The sequence below is a fragment of the Acomys minous genome (genome assembly GCF_964271855.1).
Source record: "Acomys minous genome assembly, chromosome: 20".
Lineage (NCBI taxonomy): Eukaryota > Metazoa > Chordata > Mammalia > Rodentia > Muridae > Acomys > Acomys minous.
The window spans coordinates 19,541,790-19,559,375 of NC_140502.1; the positions used below are offsets into that span (position 1 = coordinate 19,541,790).

The 17,586-nt window shown below is 53.0% G+C and overlaps 1 protein-coding gene across 5 annotated transcripts in view; it reads left to right on the forward strand.

Moving 5' to 3' along the window:
- The first annotated feature begins 450 nt into the window (after positions 1 to 450).
- EML2 (EMAP like 2) overlaps positions 451 to 17,586 on the forward strand; it is a 34,456-nt gene continuing 17,320 nt past the window's right edge. Inside the window, exons 1-10 of one of the 5 annotated variants that reach the window (XR_014777140.1) lie at positions 451 to 640; positions 3,153 to 3,371; positions 3,471 to 3,594; positions 3,699 to 3,803; positions 5,989 to 6,017; positions 7,024 to 7,153; positions 9,832 to 9,981; positions 11,744 to 11,813; positions 11,903 to 12,013; positions 17,491 to 17,586. Coding sequence is in view for 4 of the 5 variants with exons in the window: in XM_084771352.1 (XP_084627478.1) it covers positions 493 to 640; positions 3,153 to 3,371; positions 3,471 to 3,594; positions 3,699 to 3,803; positions 5,989 to 6,017; positions 7,024 to 7,153; positions 9,832 to 9,981; positions 11,744 to 11,813; positions 11,903 to 12,013; positions 17,491 to 17,586 (1,182 nt within the window). In the remaining variant the exon portion in view is untranslated. Of the gene's footprint in view, positions 641 to 2,123; positions 2,276 to 3,152; positions 3,372 to 3,470; positions 3,595 to 3,698; positions 3,804 to 5,421; positions 5,503 to 5,988; positions 6,018 to 7,023; positions 7,154 to 9,831; positions 9,982 to 11,743; positions 11,814 to 11,902; positions 12,014 to 17,490 lie in introns of those variants that run through there. The other 4 variants (XM_084771352.1, XM_084771353.1, XM_084771354.1 and 1 more) reach the window with 4 other exon arrangements.

Consider the following 17,586-nt stretch of genomic DNA (forward strand, 5'->3'; position numbering starts at 1 on the left):
GTTGAGGTTTCAATGTCAGGCTCTGGTCGTGTGAAGGGACTTATGGGAAATCAGATAAAAGATTTAGGAGAGGCTTTCGGGGGGAATAGGGAGTATCTTCTTCCACCCCATCCTCCTTCCAGAGCTAGCGGGGCGACGCTTCAGGATGAGAGGCAGGAAAAGACCCCGCCCCTTCAAATCAGTCCGCTTCCCTATTGGCGAAGGAGCCTGTGCGACAGACTCTCATTGGTTCCTAACAGGAGAGGAGGGGGTGTAGAGAGAATACACTCAGGTTGTGGGAGGGACTAGACTGTACCTAGAGGGACCCGGACCGCAGCCAATCCTGACCTGAAGACTGTTGGGGTTGGGGGTGGGGGGGGTAGGGGGGTACTGACAGCAGTCTCTCCATCTCCTTTCTGGGCATCCTAGGGGATGACCCCAGTGCCAGGCTCAGAGCCGGCCGCCTGATGCTGGGTGGGCCGAGCTGGGGATGCTGGAACGAAGGGCGTTGCTATGGCAACGGGAGGCAGGGCCTGGGGGGGGGACCGGGCCCGAGCTGGGGCTGCGGGGGCCGGCGGCGGCTGTGGCGGGGCAATGGCGGAGCGCGGCCCGGCCTTCTGCGGCCTCTACGACACGTCCTCGCTGCTGCAGTACTGCAACGGTGAGAGAGCCCCTTTCTCAGTTCAGACCCTAGCCCCACCCAGGAATGGACCTACCCTCTCCTGGCCCGACCCTTTTCTTCCAAGTCCTTGTAGGGAGATTCTTCCTTCCTCCCTATCAACAGGATTCTGACCCCAGAACAAGGTCCTCCACCCCCGAAGCCATGGTCCTGCTCCCCCACCCCAACATACACCTGCTCTGAAGGTGGCTAGACAGAGGGAAGAGGAAAGATCGTGAAAGAGCCTGAGACGGGAGGAGGCCAGGCCCGCGGGAGGAAGTCAGCTAAATCTTGAACTCTCTCTGCCCGCCGTCTGGGACCCTCCTCTGTGTTTGGGCACAGCAGGGGGAAATGCTGGATTGGGACCAGGAAAAGAGCAGAGGACTGACCCGCATCCTCAACTCTGCTCCTCCCACCCTGCACAAATGCGTAGGCCACCAGAAGGGCCATTTTGGCATTTAGGGTGGCGGTGGGGCCGGAGGAGTGGGGAAGAGAAGAGATGCGGAAAGTGGACGCTGGTCTCCGTCCGGGCCAGGGCAACTAACTGGCCAGGAGGAAGCCAAGAGCTTGAGTCACAGGGTGGGACCATCAGATCAAGCAAGGCGACAGATGGAAGCTGGCGGTTCAGGGTCAATGTGCCCCTATGTCAGTCAGTCAGGGGGGCCTTGCGAAAGGATCATCTTGGAGTTTGGAGGTCAACTCCCTTGGGCACACATACACTTTGCTAGGGACCCCTAGAGTCAGAAAAGGATCTAGAAAGTGCAGATCATCGCTGCCTCTCTACCCTCTAAAGGTTAAGGATGACAGGGTCTCTTAGGCTGGGGCGAGTGTGAGTTCTGCTCCTGAAAGATAAAGAAAAGCTCTGTCCTGAGCAAGTGGCTGGGCCCTTCTGGGTTTTAGTCTTTGCTGAGGACACTACAGCCATGACTGGGGTGGCGGTGTGTGTGTGTGTGTGTGTGTGTGTGTGTGTGTGTGTGTGTAAGCAGTAGCTACCACATTTAGTGGTCCATCTTATTTTGGATTTATTAAACTATTATGATGTGGGCAACACATGGTAAGTGCAGGGACTAGCTCTTGTATTTCCAATTGTAATATTATTTACGGTATTTACGACCTAAGGTCGTTTGGTGGTTCCCCCCGCCCCCTTGCTGTCTGTGTGGCCCTTGGCTTGTCTCCAAACTCCTTCCCACCTTCTTCTTCAGTTTCTTCTTTGCAAGAAGGATTCCCACAGGACCTTTGGACTTCCTGATAGGGGTCTCAAGTCTCTGCAGTCTTCTCCATCTGACCTCCAAAGCCCACCTCCCACCCCCCACTCCATCTTCCCTCTGCAGGTCCAGACACACCGGACCTGTGAAACACTGAAGGCCGGGAGGGGGGGGGCGGGTAAGGGGGGGGGACAGAAAACAGGGTGGCAGGACCAGGAAGACGATTGGACCACGGAGGGAGAGGGAGAGGGAGAGGGAGGGACAGGAGGCTGCAGTGCGGAGTCCAGCGGGCAGGCGGGGCTGGCCTAGGGGACGGAACACAGGACTCAGGATGGCAAGTGCGACCTCCGTGCCCGGTTGCTCCCTGCTACCATCTTTACTTGAACCGGCCTGGAAGCCAGGGTCTTCTAGATTGTCTCAGCAATGAGTCTGGGTAGGAGTGGTCCGGGAGGGAGGCGGAGGAGGACCACTTAGAACTCCCCCGCCCCCCCGAGGGAAAGGACGGGAAGGGGAGATGACGAGGGAGGCATTTAAAACTGAATCAATGGATTGAGGGGGGTGGGGAGGAGGAGGAGAGCTAAATCTGGGTGGGGGGTACAGAGGCAACAGAAAGTGGAGCCAGCCAAACCAGAGGACAGAAACTCCCTGCTGGGGAATAGAGATCGGGTTGTCATATCTGTCCTGCAATCCCCCACGACGGCCACTAGGGGTCACAGAAGGTCCGTCCTCAAGGCTTCTTGGAGAGGCGAACCCCCTTGCAGAGGAGAGATTGGAAGGGACCAGACCCGACAGCACCTTTTGGCTTGAGAAGTCTTGGATACAACAGCTAGGGAATGTTGGTCCCCGTGACAGAATACTGACGTTCGTCAGGGGACGCTGGGGGGCGCATTCTAGAACGTCGTCCCTGGGAGTAGGTTGATGTCATCTTTAAAACGCTGATGCGACTTAAAGATATTTAGCATCTTAGTCAAAGAATCTCAAAACCTAAGTGAGGCCCTGGGATTGGCGGAATCTGCATGAGAGAGAGAAAAAAAGGGACTTTCCCCCTCCAAGGTCGCATGGCCAGGGCACTGTGGCAGAGAGAGGAGGTGGGGATTTCCTTCCTCTTTGCCGGAACCCTCTTTTTCGGCCTATCTCCAAGCATCCCCATCGGCCCCAGGTTACAGGAAAGGCAAGGAGCTTGCCTGGTCCCCGACAGACCACGGACAAGCCAGAGGAACGATCCTGGTTCTTGAAGTGGTCCCCTTTCCCCCCAACCCCATCCCTCACCCCGGTGGTCGCCTGCAGCCCGCATCTCCTTGGCTTCCTAGATGACAATCTTTCCGGCACCAGCGGCATGGAGGTGGACGACCGCGTGTCGGCGCTGGAGCAGCGGCTGCAGCTGCAAGAAGACGAGCTGGCGGTCCTAAAGGCGGCGCTGGCGGACGCGCTGCGTCGCCTGCGGGCGTGCGAAGAACAAGGCGCCGCGCTGCGCGCGAGGGGCACCCCTAAGGGCCGGGCGCCCCCGCGTCTGGGCACCACCGCCTCAGGTACCTCGGTCGGGGTGGAGGGTGTGATGAGGAGAGACCAGGGAGGTAGGACCTGACTGACCCTCATCATCTCCCGTGCTCTAACCTCTTCCCTCCCAGTGTGTCAGCTCCTGAAAGGCCTACCCACCAGGACTCCCCTCAATGGCTCCGGACCCCCGAGACGCGCGGGCGGCTATGCCACCTCCCCATCTTCCCCCAAGAAGGAGGCGAGCTCCGGGCGCAGGTAAGACAAGGAAAGCAGGAACCCGCCTTCTTCCCAGACCTTGCTGGAGAACACTGCTATACCATTGCGAGGCTCTGCCCTCAACCCCTCTGGTCTTTTCGCAGCAGCCGTCGCTACTTGTCACCAGAGCGCCTGGCCTCTGTCCGTCGCGAGGACCCCCGTAGCCGCACCACATCTTCCAGCAGTAACTGTAGTGCCAAAAAGGAAGGGTAAGTTCAGGGGTGCGGGGCCCCAACTCCAGACCAGCAAAGGAGTGAGTGCGTGGGGGAATTTAAAGTCAGGCCCCTCTGGCCACGAGGTTATAACAACCCGGAGTGGGGTGAACCTCCTCCCGAGGTGTGGGCGCAGCGCTGGGGTAGCCTGGTCAAAATGAAAGGCTAGGAGGGGTGGGGCTAAAATTGGGAGCGTGACCCTCACCGGGAAACGGAACTGGATCCTAAGGCGGCCTGGATGGTCTATGGGTCAGCAGAGGAAGCTAGGGAGGAGCCAGGCTTATGGGTGTGGCCATTAAGGTAAAAGAAAGTTCGCTTTGATTCCCAGGGTGGAGTCAGGGCTCAAGCCTCAGAGTTTCTGTAGAGAAGGTAAGAAACAGAGGAAGGGGTGTGGTTGGAATTTGGGGGTGTAAGAGGTAAAGAGCATGGTAGAATCAGAATCTAGGGTAGGGGCCTGTCATTTCAGGCACCCTCCCGTGGGAGAAAGCCGCTAGGGATGGATGGGCGTGGCTTAAGATTGGGCGTGGCTTAGCCGGGCGTGGTCCAACCCTGCAGAGCTAGCTTGAAGAACTGTGGGACCCTGTCGAGTCAGAATGCTTAATGGGGATCCAAGAAAAAAGGTGGGGTCAGCCTTCAGTCGTTAAGAGGGAAGCCTGTGAGTTGCAGCAGAGGCTGAGGCAGGAGGATTGCCACGATTTACGTGATTACACTGTGAGTTCCAGTCCAGCCCGGATTACAGCGAAACTCTGTCTCAGATTTAAAAATAAATAAATAAAACTGCATTAGGGGCTCCCAACTCTGATCCCAGGACTTGGCAAGTGGAGGCAGGGGGATCAGAGGTTCAAGGTCATGCTTGGTTACTTACAATTTGAGGCCAGGCTGGGCTACTAATGATATTCCTGCCTTAAGAGGCGGGACACAGATTAGACAGAGCCAGTCCAGGCCAGCCTGGTCTACAAAGAGAGTTCCGGGACAGCCAGGGCTACACAGAGAAACCCTGTCTTGAAAAACAAAACAAAGCAAAGCAAAACAAAAGAAGAAGAAGAAGAAGAAGAAGAAGAAGAAGAAGAAGAAGAAGAAGAAGAAGAAAAAGAAGAAAAAGGGATGGGTGTGACCAGTGGTGGGCGTGGTCAAGCTAGAGGTCGGGTCAAGGTGTAAGGGTGGGGTCACGCTACAGCAGAATTGGCCTGTACAGGAGACTAAGTCTCAGGTCAAACCCCAGCAGGTTTCAAGCCTCCTGAAGTAATAATAACAAACACGTTCTGGATCCGATTGCCTGCACTAGCCACTAGCAACCTCGCAATCACCCTGGGGAGTGTAGCTATTCCATTCCGTTTTTGTAACGAGGAAACCGAGGTAGAAGTTGAGCAACTTGTTCACGCTTCTAGAAAAAGGCAGAACTGGGGAAATCTGAGCTTCAGTGGCAAGCGCGCCTCTGAGTCTGTGTTGTCAACCATCACCCACCGCTCACCCTGTACAAAGAGTCTTGTGTCTGGTTTCCGAGTGCAGGGCTATGGGACCCAGGAGCACCTGACGCCTGCGGGGGGGCGGGGGAGGGGGGGGTCGGCCGCACGGGGCGGGATAGGGGCGGTGGCACGGGCGCGCCTCCCGGGGCCGGAAGCGGCGGGGCCGGTCCCCGGCTCCACCTCCGACCCGAAGCTCCGCCGGCAGCCGCCATGAGTAGTTTTGGAACTGGGTGAGACCCTCTCGCAGCCCCGCTCCTCTTTCCTCCTGTCCCTTCTCTCCTCAGGCGGAGGAGAAGGTGGAGCCACGCCCCTTCCTCTGAACTTTTTAATGCTCTCCTAGCTGCTAGGAGTTTGGGGTGCTGGGAGGGAGGGAGGGAAGGCGCGCCGGGGAGCACTTTGCTGCCTAGGAGGGAGGGTCCCTAGGGACTCGGGTCTTCCAGGATCGCGGGCCTGCCACTTCGTGCTGTGTGACCCTTTGGCGATCTCTGCCTCTCTGGGCCTGTGTCTTAGGCTCTTAAAGATCTAACGAGCAAAGCACAGGGCCTGCAGAGAGGTAGCGCTCCGCCCCTTACTCACCTGATTATTCAATGGAGACCCTCAGAGCCAGGGGCTAGGGGGAGTGCTTTCTCTCCTATCTTATCTGCCTGCTAAAGCACTTATTTCCTTCTTCTTTCTTTCTCTCTTTCCCCCCCCCCCCTTGCATCTTTTCCTGACAGGAAAACCAAAGAAGTTATCTTCAGCATGGGTGAGTGTGGAGGGTGGGCGTGGTTTCGCGGATGGTAGCCTGCTGAAAACTTAGGGTCCTGGCTACGGGGCCTTTGGCCTGTCTGCCTTCATTTTTATTCACCTGTTAAGAAAGAAAGAGCGGGGTGGGAGTGAGGGAGGGGCCGGAGAGATGGCTCAGAGGTTAAGCGCACTGACTGCGCCTCCTGAGGTCCCTGAGTTCAATTCCTAGCCACCACTTGGTGGCTCACAACCATCTATAAAGTGATCTAATGCCCTTTTCTGGCCTGCAGGGGTACATACGAATTCGAGGCCAGCCTGGTTTACAAAGCGAGTCCAAGGCTACACAGAGAAACCCTGCCTCAAAAATAAAATAAAATAAAGCCGGGGCGTTGGTGGCGCACGCCTTTAATCCCAGCACTTGGGAGGCCAGAGGCAGGTGAATCTCTGTGAGTTCGAGGCCAGCCTGGGCTACAAAGTGAGTCCAGGACAGGCAGGGATACACAGAGAAACCCTGTCTCAAAAAGCTGAAAAAAAAGAAAGAAAGAAAAAGGGGGATGGGGAGAGAGAGAAAGAAAGAAAAGAGAGAGAGAGAGAGGAAGGAAGGAAGGAAGGAAGGACGGAAGGAAGGACGGTGGAAGGGAGGTGTGGAATAGGCCAGCAACCCAGTATTTTGGAGGCTGAGGCATTTGGAATTGGAGGAAGGCTAGCCTGGGCTTCATAAAAAGATCCTGTCTCTATATAATTATACAGGACTTGGAGGGGGTTGGATGTTATGGCTCATACTTGTAATCTCAGCACTTGGGAATCTGAGGCAGAAGGATCCCTTGAGTTCCGGGCCAGCCTGGGCTACACAGCGAATTCTAGGACAACCTGGCTGTAGAGACCCTGTCTCAAATGATGATGTTGATAATAAAATAATAATAATAATAATAATAATAATAATAATAATAATAATAAAGAGAGGAGTATGAGCAAGCAAGCCTATGGGCTAGTATGGAACCTGACCACCGATGGTGTCTTGGCAGAGGAGGGGTCCGTGAAGATGTTTCTGAGGGGCCGCCCTGTGCCCATGCTAATCCCGGATGAGCTGGCGCCCACCTACAGCCTGGACACGCGCTCTGAGCTGCCCTCCAGCCGGCTAAAGCTAGACTGGGTGTATCCTTTGCCTATGTGCGCTCTCTCTGCCCCCTTGGAAGAGGCTAAGTCCTACTGAGGAGAGGGACGCCTGGGGCTGGGCTGCAGCCTGGGTTTCTCAGGCCACTGTGGGGGAGGTAGGGGCTGGCACCAGCCGTCCAGAGGGAAACACAGTAGCTGTGACACTTCCTATTAGTCAAGGATGATATTGCATCTTCCAAAGGCTGGGATTGCAGGATATGGGTCTGTGCCCCATCATGGCTGGCTCTCCCGGATGTCATTCACATAGATGTAAAGCCACCAAGATCCGTTTACCTGTGGAAGGTCAGCTCAGGAGTGCGGAGTTGGGGGGGGGTGCACGTTGGGGAAAACTTGCTCTGTAGTCCAGGCTGGCCTTGAACTCACAGACCCGCCTGCCTCTGCCTCCCAAGTGCTGGGTCTGAAGGTGTATGCCACCATGCTCAGCGACAAAAATCCCTTTATTAGAAACTTTCAGTGGTGAGGGGGTTTTGCACTGGGGAGTGACAGAGTGTCTCAAAAAGAAGGCATTTGAGGGGGCTGGAGGGATGGCTCAGAGGTTAAGAGCACTGGCTGCTCTCTTCCAAAGGTCCTGAGTTCAATTCCCAGCAACCACATGGTGGCTCACAACCATCTGTAATGAGATCTGGCGCCCTCTTCTGGTGTGCAGGTGTATATGCAGGCAAAACACTGTGTATATATGATGAATAAATAAATCTTTAAAAAAAAAAAAAAAAAGAAGGCATTTGAGCTAAGGAATAAAACACCCAGGAACCAACAACAGAAGAGTTAAAAGGAAAACGTTTCCGGACTTAAGGGTGCCATGGGTGCTATGGGTGCAGTGACTGTGGCCCCAGTGAGTTTGAGCTGCCTGGGAAACAGTAAAACAGAAACAGAAAGTAGTCATAGGTGTTGGGGGGGGCAGGGTGGGGGGGAGGAGAAGGAACTGGAGCCGCCAGTTTTAAACCCAGCCCATCTTCTGGCTGCCCTTAACCATGGAAAAGTCACTTTCCTCCCCATGCCTCAGTTAGTTAGTTGTCTCCTCTGGGAGGGGGGAGGGCGGGGGAAGATTTCCTGATCGTAGCATCCCAGGACTGAGGAATGATGGGTAAAGATGTAGGGTTGGGCCTGGGAAGATGGTTCGTCAGATAGAGTGCCTGCTGCGCGAGCATGCAGAGTGGAGTTCAGACCCTCTGCACGCAGCACATAAATGCTGGCTGGGCATAGTGGCAGACACAGGACTTGGAGGGGGGGAGTGGCGGGGGGGGGAGGGGCAAGCTGGCTAGCTAGACTAGCTCGAATTGAACTCCAGCCTCAATGAGAGATCCTGTCTGAGTAAAGTGGAGAGTGACTGAGGAAGGCACTCATAGTTAATTCCAGACATGACATTCACACGCACACTCATGCAAGCGTGGATGCATACATGCACAGGCATACCACTGAGCCATATCTCCAGCCCCTCACTGGGGGATTCTAGGCAGGGGCTCTACCACTGAGCCATATCTCCAGCCCCTCACTGGGGGATTCTAGGCAGGGGCTCTACCACTGAGCCACGCCCCCAGCCCCTCACTGGGGGATTCTAGGCAGGGGCTCTACCACTGAGCCACGCCCCCAGCCCCTCACTGGGGGATTCTAGGCAGGGGCTCTACCACTGAGCCACACCCCCAGCCCCTCACTGGGGGATTCTAGGCAGGGGCTCTACCACTGAGCCACACCCCAGCCCCTCACTGGGGGATTCTAGGCAGGGACTCTACCACTGAGCCATGCCCCCAGCCTCTCACTGGGGGATTCTAGGCAGGGGCTCTACCATTGAGCCACGCCCCCAGCCCCTCACTGGGGGATTCTAGGCAGAGGCTCTACCACTGAGCCACGCCCCCAGTAAAGTATTCTATCTCTAGGTAAGTCTGTTTCCTGCTTCAGCCTTCTTAGTGCTGGAATTACAGATGTGCACCCCACAACCAGCCTCTTGTCTTTTATAAAGACACTGGTTACCAGGTTTAGGATCTGTGCATATCCTATAGGGTGGCTTCATCCTGAGAGCCTAATTACACTGGTAAAACTCCATATTCCACTTAAGGTCAGTTTCACAGTTTGTGGGGAGGGTCAAGGTGTGGACCTAGCAAAGCATGGTGAGTCTGGCCCGTCATTTGCAGCACTGAGGAGGTCAAGGCATCACGCAGGATTGCTACTAGTTGAAGGCAAGCCTGGGCTACCTTGTAATATAGAGTCTGAAAACAAACACGGTTGTGGAGACAGCTCAGTTAGCAAAATGCTTACCGTGCAAACATGAGGACCCAAGTTCCATCCTCAGGACCCACAGAAAAATGAGGCAAGCCTGTGGCTGCCGTCCCAGCACTGGGTGGGGCAGAGATGGGAAGATTCCCCCAGGCTCCCAGCCAGCCAGTCTTCAGCGAGAGACACTCACGTCAAAAGGAAGATGGAAAGAAAAATAAGGTGGGGAGCAATCGGGGGAGTACACCCCAACGTTTACCTCTGGCCTCTACAGTTTTGTACATACGTGCGTACATGTGCATACACAAACACACACACAAGGATGGACTTTGGGAACACCCATGGTTCGAGCCCCCTGCAGAGACAGGAAAGCCATCCAGTGGCCTTAGGAGTCCCGTTCAGCCGGGAGGTACGAAACAGGTTCCTTAACCACCCCTGGGCGTTTCCAGCTATGGCTACCGAGGCCGGGACTGCAGGACCAACCTTTACCTCCTGCCCACTGGAGAGGTGGTATACTTTGTGGCGTCTGTGGCCGTACTGTACAGCGTGGAAGAGCAGAGACAGCGGCACTACCTGGGGCACAACGATGACATCAAATGGTGAGTCAAGGGCAGCTTGGGGGCTGGGAGAACCCAGGCCCCGGCAGGGATCCAATCTTTGGCTCCTGGGTCTCTTTCCACATGACTGCCACCATGGAGCGTGAGGTGGTGCCTGCCTCTGCTCCACCTACGACAAGACCGGACCCCAGGCAGAAAGTAATGGGACAATGGACATTATTTCTGTGTGTGTGTGTGTGTGTGTGTGTGTGTGTGTGTGTATAGTGTATCTTTTTTTCTTTTCTGTTTTTTTTTTTTTTTTTTTTGGAAACAGGGTTTCTCTGTGTAGCCTTGGCTGTCCTGGACTCACTTTATAGACCAGGCTGGTCTCGAACTCACAGCGATCCACCTGCCTCTGCCTCCCAAGTGCTGGGATTAAAGGCATGCACTATCATGTCCGGCTCCTATTTTGCTTTTTAAGAGTGTGTGTGTGTGTGTGTGTGTGTGTGTGTGTATGTGTGTGTGTTCATGCCCACATGCACGCCATTTGTCTATAAGTAGATCACATGTGTGCAATACTCCCAAAAGCCAGAAGAGGGCGTCCTGGTCCCTTCCTCTGTAGTTAACAGCAGGTTATGAGTCTGAGTGTTGGGGACCAAATCTAGGTCCTCTGGAAGCACAGCAGGTCCTCTTCACCACTGAGCATCTCTCTAGCACCCCAACTTATTTTTCCTATGTGGCAGGGCCTCTTTACATGGCCCAGGCTGGCCTGGAACTTACTATGTAGCCCAAGTTGGCCTTGAACTCAACACTTCTCCTGCCTCAGCTTCCTGAGAGCTAGGATTGCAGGTGCGCACTACTATTCCTGACAAGTTTCAGTATTGCACGGGGGCGGGGGGGGGGGGGGGGGGGGGAGGCGTGGCTCCATATGCACTTCTCTTTTGAAGAAAGCGACCCAGCATCCCAGGCATTCCCCTGTTGTGATTTGATCTGTTTCCATGGATACCGTTTGAATATGCCTGAGGGGGATGTGGGGGGGGTGCAGGGGGTATTTGAATTAGAGGCCCAGACTTCTCTCTCATCACCTGCCGTTCCTATCAAAGGACTAAGGATGGGCACGTGTTTGGGTTGGTAGAGTACCTGCCTGACGTGCTCAAAGCCCTGGGTTCGATCCCCAGCACCCCGTAAACTAGGAGTACTGCCGCATGCCTGTAATACCAGCATTCAGGAGGTGGAGGGAGAAGGTCAGAAGTTCAGTGTCCTTCTCAGTTACACAGCCAGTTGGAGGCCTGGGGCTACATGAGACATTGTTTCAATAAGCAAATGAAAGAAAAAAAACTTTTTTTTTTTGAGACAAGGTTTCTCTGTGGAGCTCTGGCTGTCTTGGAACTCACTCTGTAGATCAGGTCGTCCTTGAACTCAGCGGTCTCCCTTGCCTTTGCCTCCCAAGTGTTGGGATTAAAGACTCGTGCCATCACACTAGGCTTCGTGAATAAAGATAGTGGGTTTTTTGTTTGTTTGTTTGTTTGTTTTGAGACAGGGTTTCTTTGTGTAGCCTCCTTGGCTGTCCTGGAGTCACTATGTAGACCATGCTGGCCTCGAACTCACAGCGATCCGCCTGCCTCTGCCTCCTGAGTGCTGGGATTGAAGGCGTGCGCCACCACACCTGGCATGAATAAATATTTTTAAAATCCATGTTTATCGGGTGAACAGCTGTGCATTTTGACTCTAACCTGCTATGGAAGGGTCCCTGGTCCCTGGTCCCTGGTCCTTGTGAGTTTTCTTCCCACAGCTGAATTCTCTTCCTCTGTCCCTCTCCCCTCAGTCTGGCCGTCCACCCAGATATGGTCACCATCGCCACGGGACAGGTGGCAGGCACCACAAAGGAAGGAAAGGTATCCGTGGGGAGTGGGCACTGCACAGAGTGGCAAATGGAAGGTGGGACACCCTCTCCCTAATGTAACTGTACCTCTCTTTTCTGCAGCCTCTGCCACCCCATGTGCGGGTCTGGGACTCAGTTTCCCTTTCCACCCTACACGTCCTGGGCCTGGGGGTGTTTGACCGAGCTGTGTGCTGTGTGGCCTTCTCCAAATCCGTAAGTCTTGGGCCCAGTGACCTCAGAAAACACCTTCCTCTGGGTGGAGGCTGCGCCTCACTATGATGTCACAATGAAGTCATTCACCCTTTCAAATCTCCAGCCTCAGAGGCCTGGGACCCTGAGCCCAGCCCGCATAGGGCACAAGACATCTAGAATTGTGTAACACATGGGGCGGCCTTTGCCTGAGCCCTCTGGAAGTTTCCTTATCTCTCAAGGTATTTCAACCCCAACACCAAGTGCCTGGTGCCATCCAATCCCCCATCAAAACAGAAGTTAAAATAATCTTTCTGGAATTTGTGGAGCAATTTAGTGTTGATGCAATACAACCATCCCTTACTATTCCCATGATACCTTTTTTTTTTTTTTTGGTTGGTTTGGGTTTTTGTTTTTTTGGTTTTTTGTTTTTTGTTTTGGTTTTTTTGGGGGGGGGATTGGTTTTTTTTTTTCAAGACAGTTTCTCTGTATAGCCTTAGCTGTCCTAGACTCACTTGGTAGACCAGATTGGCCTCGAATTCACAGCGATCCACCTGCCTTTGCCTCCCGAGTGCTGGGATTAAAGGTGTGCACCACCATGCCTGGCTTTTCAATGATAAATTTATTTGAAAGTAAGTGTTGGTCTGCAGTGGATTGGGGGGCGGGATATCTACTCCCCAAAGACAGTTTAAGAAACACTAGCTTGTATGGGGATGCCTGCTTGTGTTCCCCACAGTAGGGAGGCCCAGGCAGGAGAATCAGGTGTTTTAGGCCAGCCTTGACTATGTGAGACCTTGTCTCAAAGACACAACTCAGTTGAGTGGTCATAGCATGTGCCTTTAATACTGGCATTATTATTGTTGTGGTTATCATTGTTGTTGTTAATGTTATTATTAGCATTATATATTTTTTGGTCTTTTGAGACAGGGTTTCTCTGTGTAGCCTTGGCTGTCCTGGCCTCACTTTGTAGACCAGGCTGGCCTCGAACTCACAGAGATCTACCTGCCTCTGCTTCCTGAGTGCTGGAATTAAAGGCATGCACCACAATGTCAGGGCTTCCAGCCCTGTTTTTGTTTTATTTTTCTTATTAATTAAAAAAAAAAAGATTTATTATGTGTACAGTGCTCTGGCTGCACGTACACCTGCCCGCCAGAAGAGGGCATCAGATCTCATTGTAGATGGTTGTGAACCGCCATGTGGTTGCTGGGAATTGAACCCACAACTTCCAGAAGAGCAGACAGTGCTCTTAACCTCTGAGCCAATCTCTCTCCAGCCCCTTTCTTATTAATTTTTAACTTTAGCGTACAAAATAGCGAGCGTGTTTCTGGTATTTTCCTTATGTACGTCACTTGTTCATGTTTCTGCTCATCCAGTCAGCCCGGGATGCTATCCTTCCCCCAACCAACTTTAAGCACTTAATTTGTTATGGTGTAACGCCCAAGTTGTGAAACCTCCCCGCCCTCCCCAAAGACCACTAGGAATTGGCCAGATGCAAATCACAGAGGGTCTCTTTTATTAGTCAAGCTCAGAGCCTGGACCTTCGGCCCCCTGGTGAGGAGAGAAGATGGTGTGGCCCCCAGTGGGGCTCAGGGAACAGGGATTTTGTTGTTACATGGTAGGTCAGAGGGGGTCCAGAAAAGTTGTCCTTTAAGCTGATTGGCTGAGAGACCAGGGCTAATCGAGGGAGACCAGGGCCAGACCGCAGGGGGCAATTTTTCATTTGTTCTGGTCACTGTGACCCTGTAGCTCTAATTGGTTGGCCCCGATGCAAGCTCCTAGGACCGGTTACTAGCTGTGTGTTTGTGGCTCTCCCTGGAAACTCCAGCGGGGGTCGGGGGGTGGGGGTGGGGGGGAGTGTCAAGTTCTCAGGCCCTGAACACAAAATGGTTTGGTCTCTACAGTGGGTGTATTTGCACACGTACATTCATACAAGCGCCCCGGCATTCCTGTGGCGGCCAAGAACTGCTTGGAGTTTCCTCTCTCCTGGGGTTGTCCTAGGGACAGAACTCAAGCCAGAATTAGCAACAGGCACCGTTACCCACTGAGCCATCTTGCCAGCCCCACCTCCCCGAGCCCCAGGGCATTGATAACAGCTGAATTCCACGCACATAAAAAAGCCATTCCAGAGGACGGGGGCGTGGTCCAGCCGTAGAGCGCGTGCCAAGCCTGCACGCTGCCCTGAATTCCATCTCCAGCACCAAATGGGCAGGGGGGGGGGAAAAGAAAAAGAAAACACTATCACTCAGGACACAGAGGTAGGATTTCACTGCGGGTTGAGGTCGGCCTGGGCTGCGTAGCAAGTTGGAGACAAGTCGGACGTCCGCAGCAGGATCCCGTTTCAGTGCCCCCCATCCCATAAGACAGTGCAGAGTAGATGACGTCAGCAAGAATTCCCAACTGTGATAGCCGGACGCGGTGGCGCACGCCTTTAATCCCAGCACCCGGGAGGCAGAGGCAGGGAGGTCGCTGTGAGTTCAAAACCAGCCTGGTCTACAAAGTGAGCCCAGGACAGCCAAGGCTACAAGAGTGAGTTTTAGAACAGCCAGGGCTACACAGAGAAACTCTGTCTCCAAAAAATGAAACAAACAAACAAAAAAAAGTATGGAGGCTGAAGAGATGGCTGGCCACTCTTTCAGAGGATTTGGGTTTGGTTCCCAGCAGCCACATGGTGGTTCACAACTGTCCATGCCTCCAGTTCCAGGGGGTCCAGTGCCCCTCTTGTAGCTTTCATGGACACTTCATGTCTAATGTACAGACGTACTTACAGGCAAAATCACCCATACACATATGATAATAAAATAGAATTTGTTGGGCCGGGCTTGGTGGCGCACGCCTTTAATCCCAGCACTCGGGAGGCAGAGGCAGGCGGATTGCTGTGAGTTCGAGGCCAGCATGGTCTACAAAGTGAGTCCAGGACAGCCAAGGCTACACAGAGAGACTCTGTCTCGAAAAACCAAAAAAATAAAAAATTTAAAAATAAATAAATAAAATAGAATAGAATTTGCAAAGAAAAAAATCCCAGCTGTGTAGGCTGCAACATTTCTTAGGGATGAGTCATTGTAACAGTCTTGTTTTTTGTTTTTCCTGACAGGGTCTCTCTGTGTTAGCCTGGGCTGCCCTGAACTCGCTTTGTAGACCAGGCTGGCCTCGAACTCACAGTGATCTGCCTGCCTCTGCCTCCCGAGTGCTGGGATTAACAGCGTGTACCACCACTGTCCGGCCATCATAAGAGTGTTTAAGAGGCAGAGTATGGTGGTGCACCCCAGACTCCCCGGATGCTAAGGAGGCTGAAGCCAACATAAGTTCAAGGCCCAGCCTGGGCAGTTTTAACTAATTAAGACTTTTAAACATTTATTTATTCATTATACGTTTGTGTGCATGCATGTATGGTCAAAAGACAACTCGCAGAAGTCAGTTCTCTCTCTTTCCACTATATGAATGCTGGGAATTGAAATCAAGTCATCAGATTTAGCAGCAAACACACTGAACCATCTCACTGGTTCATATCCTGGGTAGTCAAGTGAGGCTCTTTCTCCAACCAGGACAAGGATCAAGACTTGGGTGTGGCTCAGTGGTAGAGCCCCTGCCTAGAATCCTCCAGTGAGGGGCTGGGGGTGTGGCTCAGTGGTAGAGCCCCTGCCTAGAGTCCCCCAGTGAGGGTCTGGGGGCATGGCTCAGTGGTAGAGCCCCTGCCTAGAATCCCCCAGTGAGGGGCTGGGGGCGTGGCTCAGTGATACAGCCCGTGCCTAGAATCTCCCAGTGAGGGGCTGGGGGCGTGGCTCAGTGGTAGAGCCCCTGCCTAGAATCTCCCAGTGAGGGGCTGGGGGCGTGGCTCAGTGGTAGAGCCCCTGCCTAGAGTCCCCCAGTGAGGGTCTGGGGGCATGGCTCAGTGGTAGAGCCCCTGCCTAGAATCCCCCAGTGAGGGGCTGGGGGCGTGGCTCAGTGATACAGCCCGTGCCTAGAATCTCCCAGTGAGGGGCTGGGGGCGTGGCTTAGCAGTAGAACCATGCCTAATATAAGACTGGTTCCATCTCCAGTATCACATACACACACACAAGATTTTTGCATAGGGTAAAAAAAACAATTTAAACAGTGTTGTCTTTTATTTCCTTTTTGATTTTTTCAAGATAGCATTTCTTGGGGGCTGGAGAGATGGCTCAGAGGTTAAGAGCATTGGCTGCTCTTCCAGAGGTCTCCAGTTCAAATCCCAGCAACCACTTGGTGGCTCACAGCCATCTATAATGAGATCTGGTGCCCTCTTCTGGCAGGCAGTCACACAGGCAGGCAAAACACCATATATGTAATAAATAAGTAAATCTTAAAAAAAAAAAAAAAAAAGACAGGATTTTTTTGTGTAGTCCTGGCTGTGCTTGAACTAGTTCTGTAGACTAAGCTGGCCTCAAACTTAGAGATTTACTTACCTCTCTGCCTCCTGAGTATTAAGATTAAAGCGTGCACCACCCCTGCCAAGGCTTGTTTTAATTTCTTGATGCTAAGATAGTCTAAGAAAAGTTACTTAAAAGACAAAGGAAAGTCAAGGCACCAGGACCTTGAAGCCGCTAGGGCATCTCTTCCCACGGGCGCGGAAAGCGATGAATTTGAGCATGCGCTAATCGCCAGACTCTCTAACCCTGACCCGCCAGCTGCTCAAGTAATGGCCCAGAGACTTTTTATTAACATGAAAGCTTGACTTTAGCTCAGGCTTGTTCCAAACTAACTCGTATACGTTAAATTACCCCGTTTATATTAATCTACATTCCACTACGTGGCTGGGTACCTCTTATCGGTACTGGTAACTGTTTCTTCCTCCCGTCTGGTTAGTAAATGTCCAGTGCCTACCTCTGGCCGGAAGTCCCGCCTACCTGCTTTGCCAGGAAGTCCCGCCTATCCTCCCCTGCTCTGCTTTATAAGCCTTTCAACTTTTTTTGTGTTTTGGTTTCTTTTTTGAGACAGGGTTTCTCTGTGTAGCCTTGGCTATCCTGAACTTGCTTTGTAGACCAGGCTGGCCTCGAACTCACAGCGATCTGCCTGCCTCTGCCTCCCGAGTGCTGGGATTAAAGGTGTGTGCCACCATGCCTGGCTCTTTCAACTCTTTACTAAACCAAGCAGAAGGTGATGGAGAAGATATTTACAAAAATATGAGACATGTGGTGCTTCATTTAAAAAAATAACAATACTGCTGGCCTTCCCAGGTGATTCTGGGTTCTATCAAGTTGTCAGTCAATACTGACCAACGGAAATGTGCTGCGCTGTAGAGGATGTCTGTAAATGCTTTTTGGTTTTTTGTTGTTTGTTTTTGTTTTTCAAGACAGGGTTTGTCTGTGTCGCCTTGGCTGTCCTGGACTCACTTTGTAGACCAGGCTGGCCTCGAACTCACAAAGACCCGCCTGCCTCTGCCTCCCAAGTGCTGGGATTAAAGACGTGCGCCACCACGCCCAGCCTTGTAAATGTTATTGAACATGTGGCGAATGGATTCTAACCCACCTCTCTGTCTTTCCCAGAATGGGGGCAACCTGCTATGTGCGGTGGATGAATCCAATGACCATGTGTTGTCTGTGTGGGACTGGGCCAAGGAGAGCAAGGTGGTGGACAGCAAG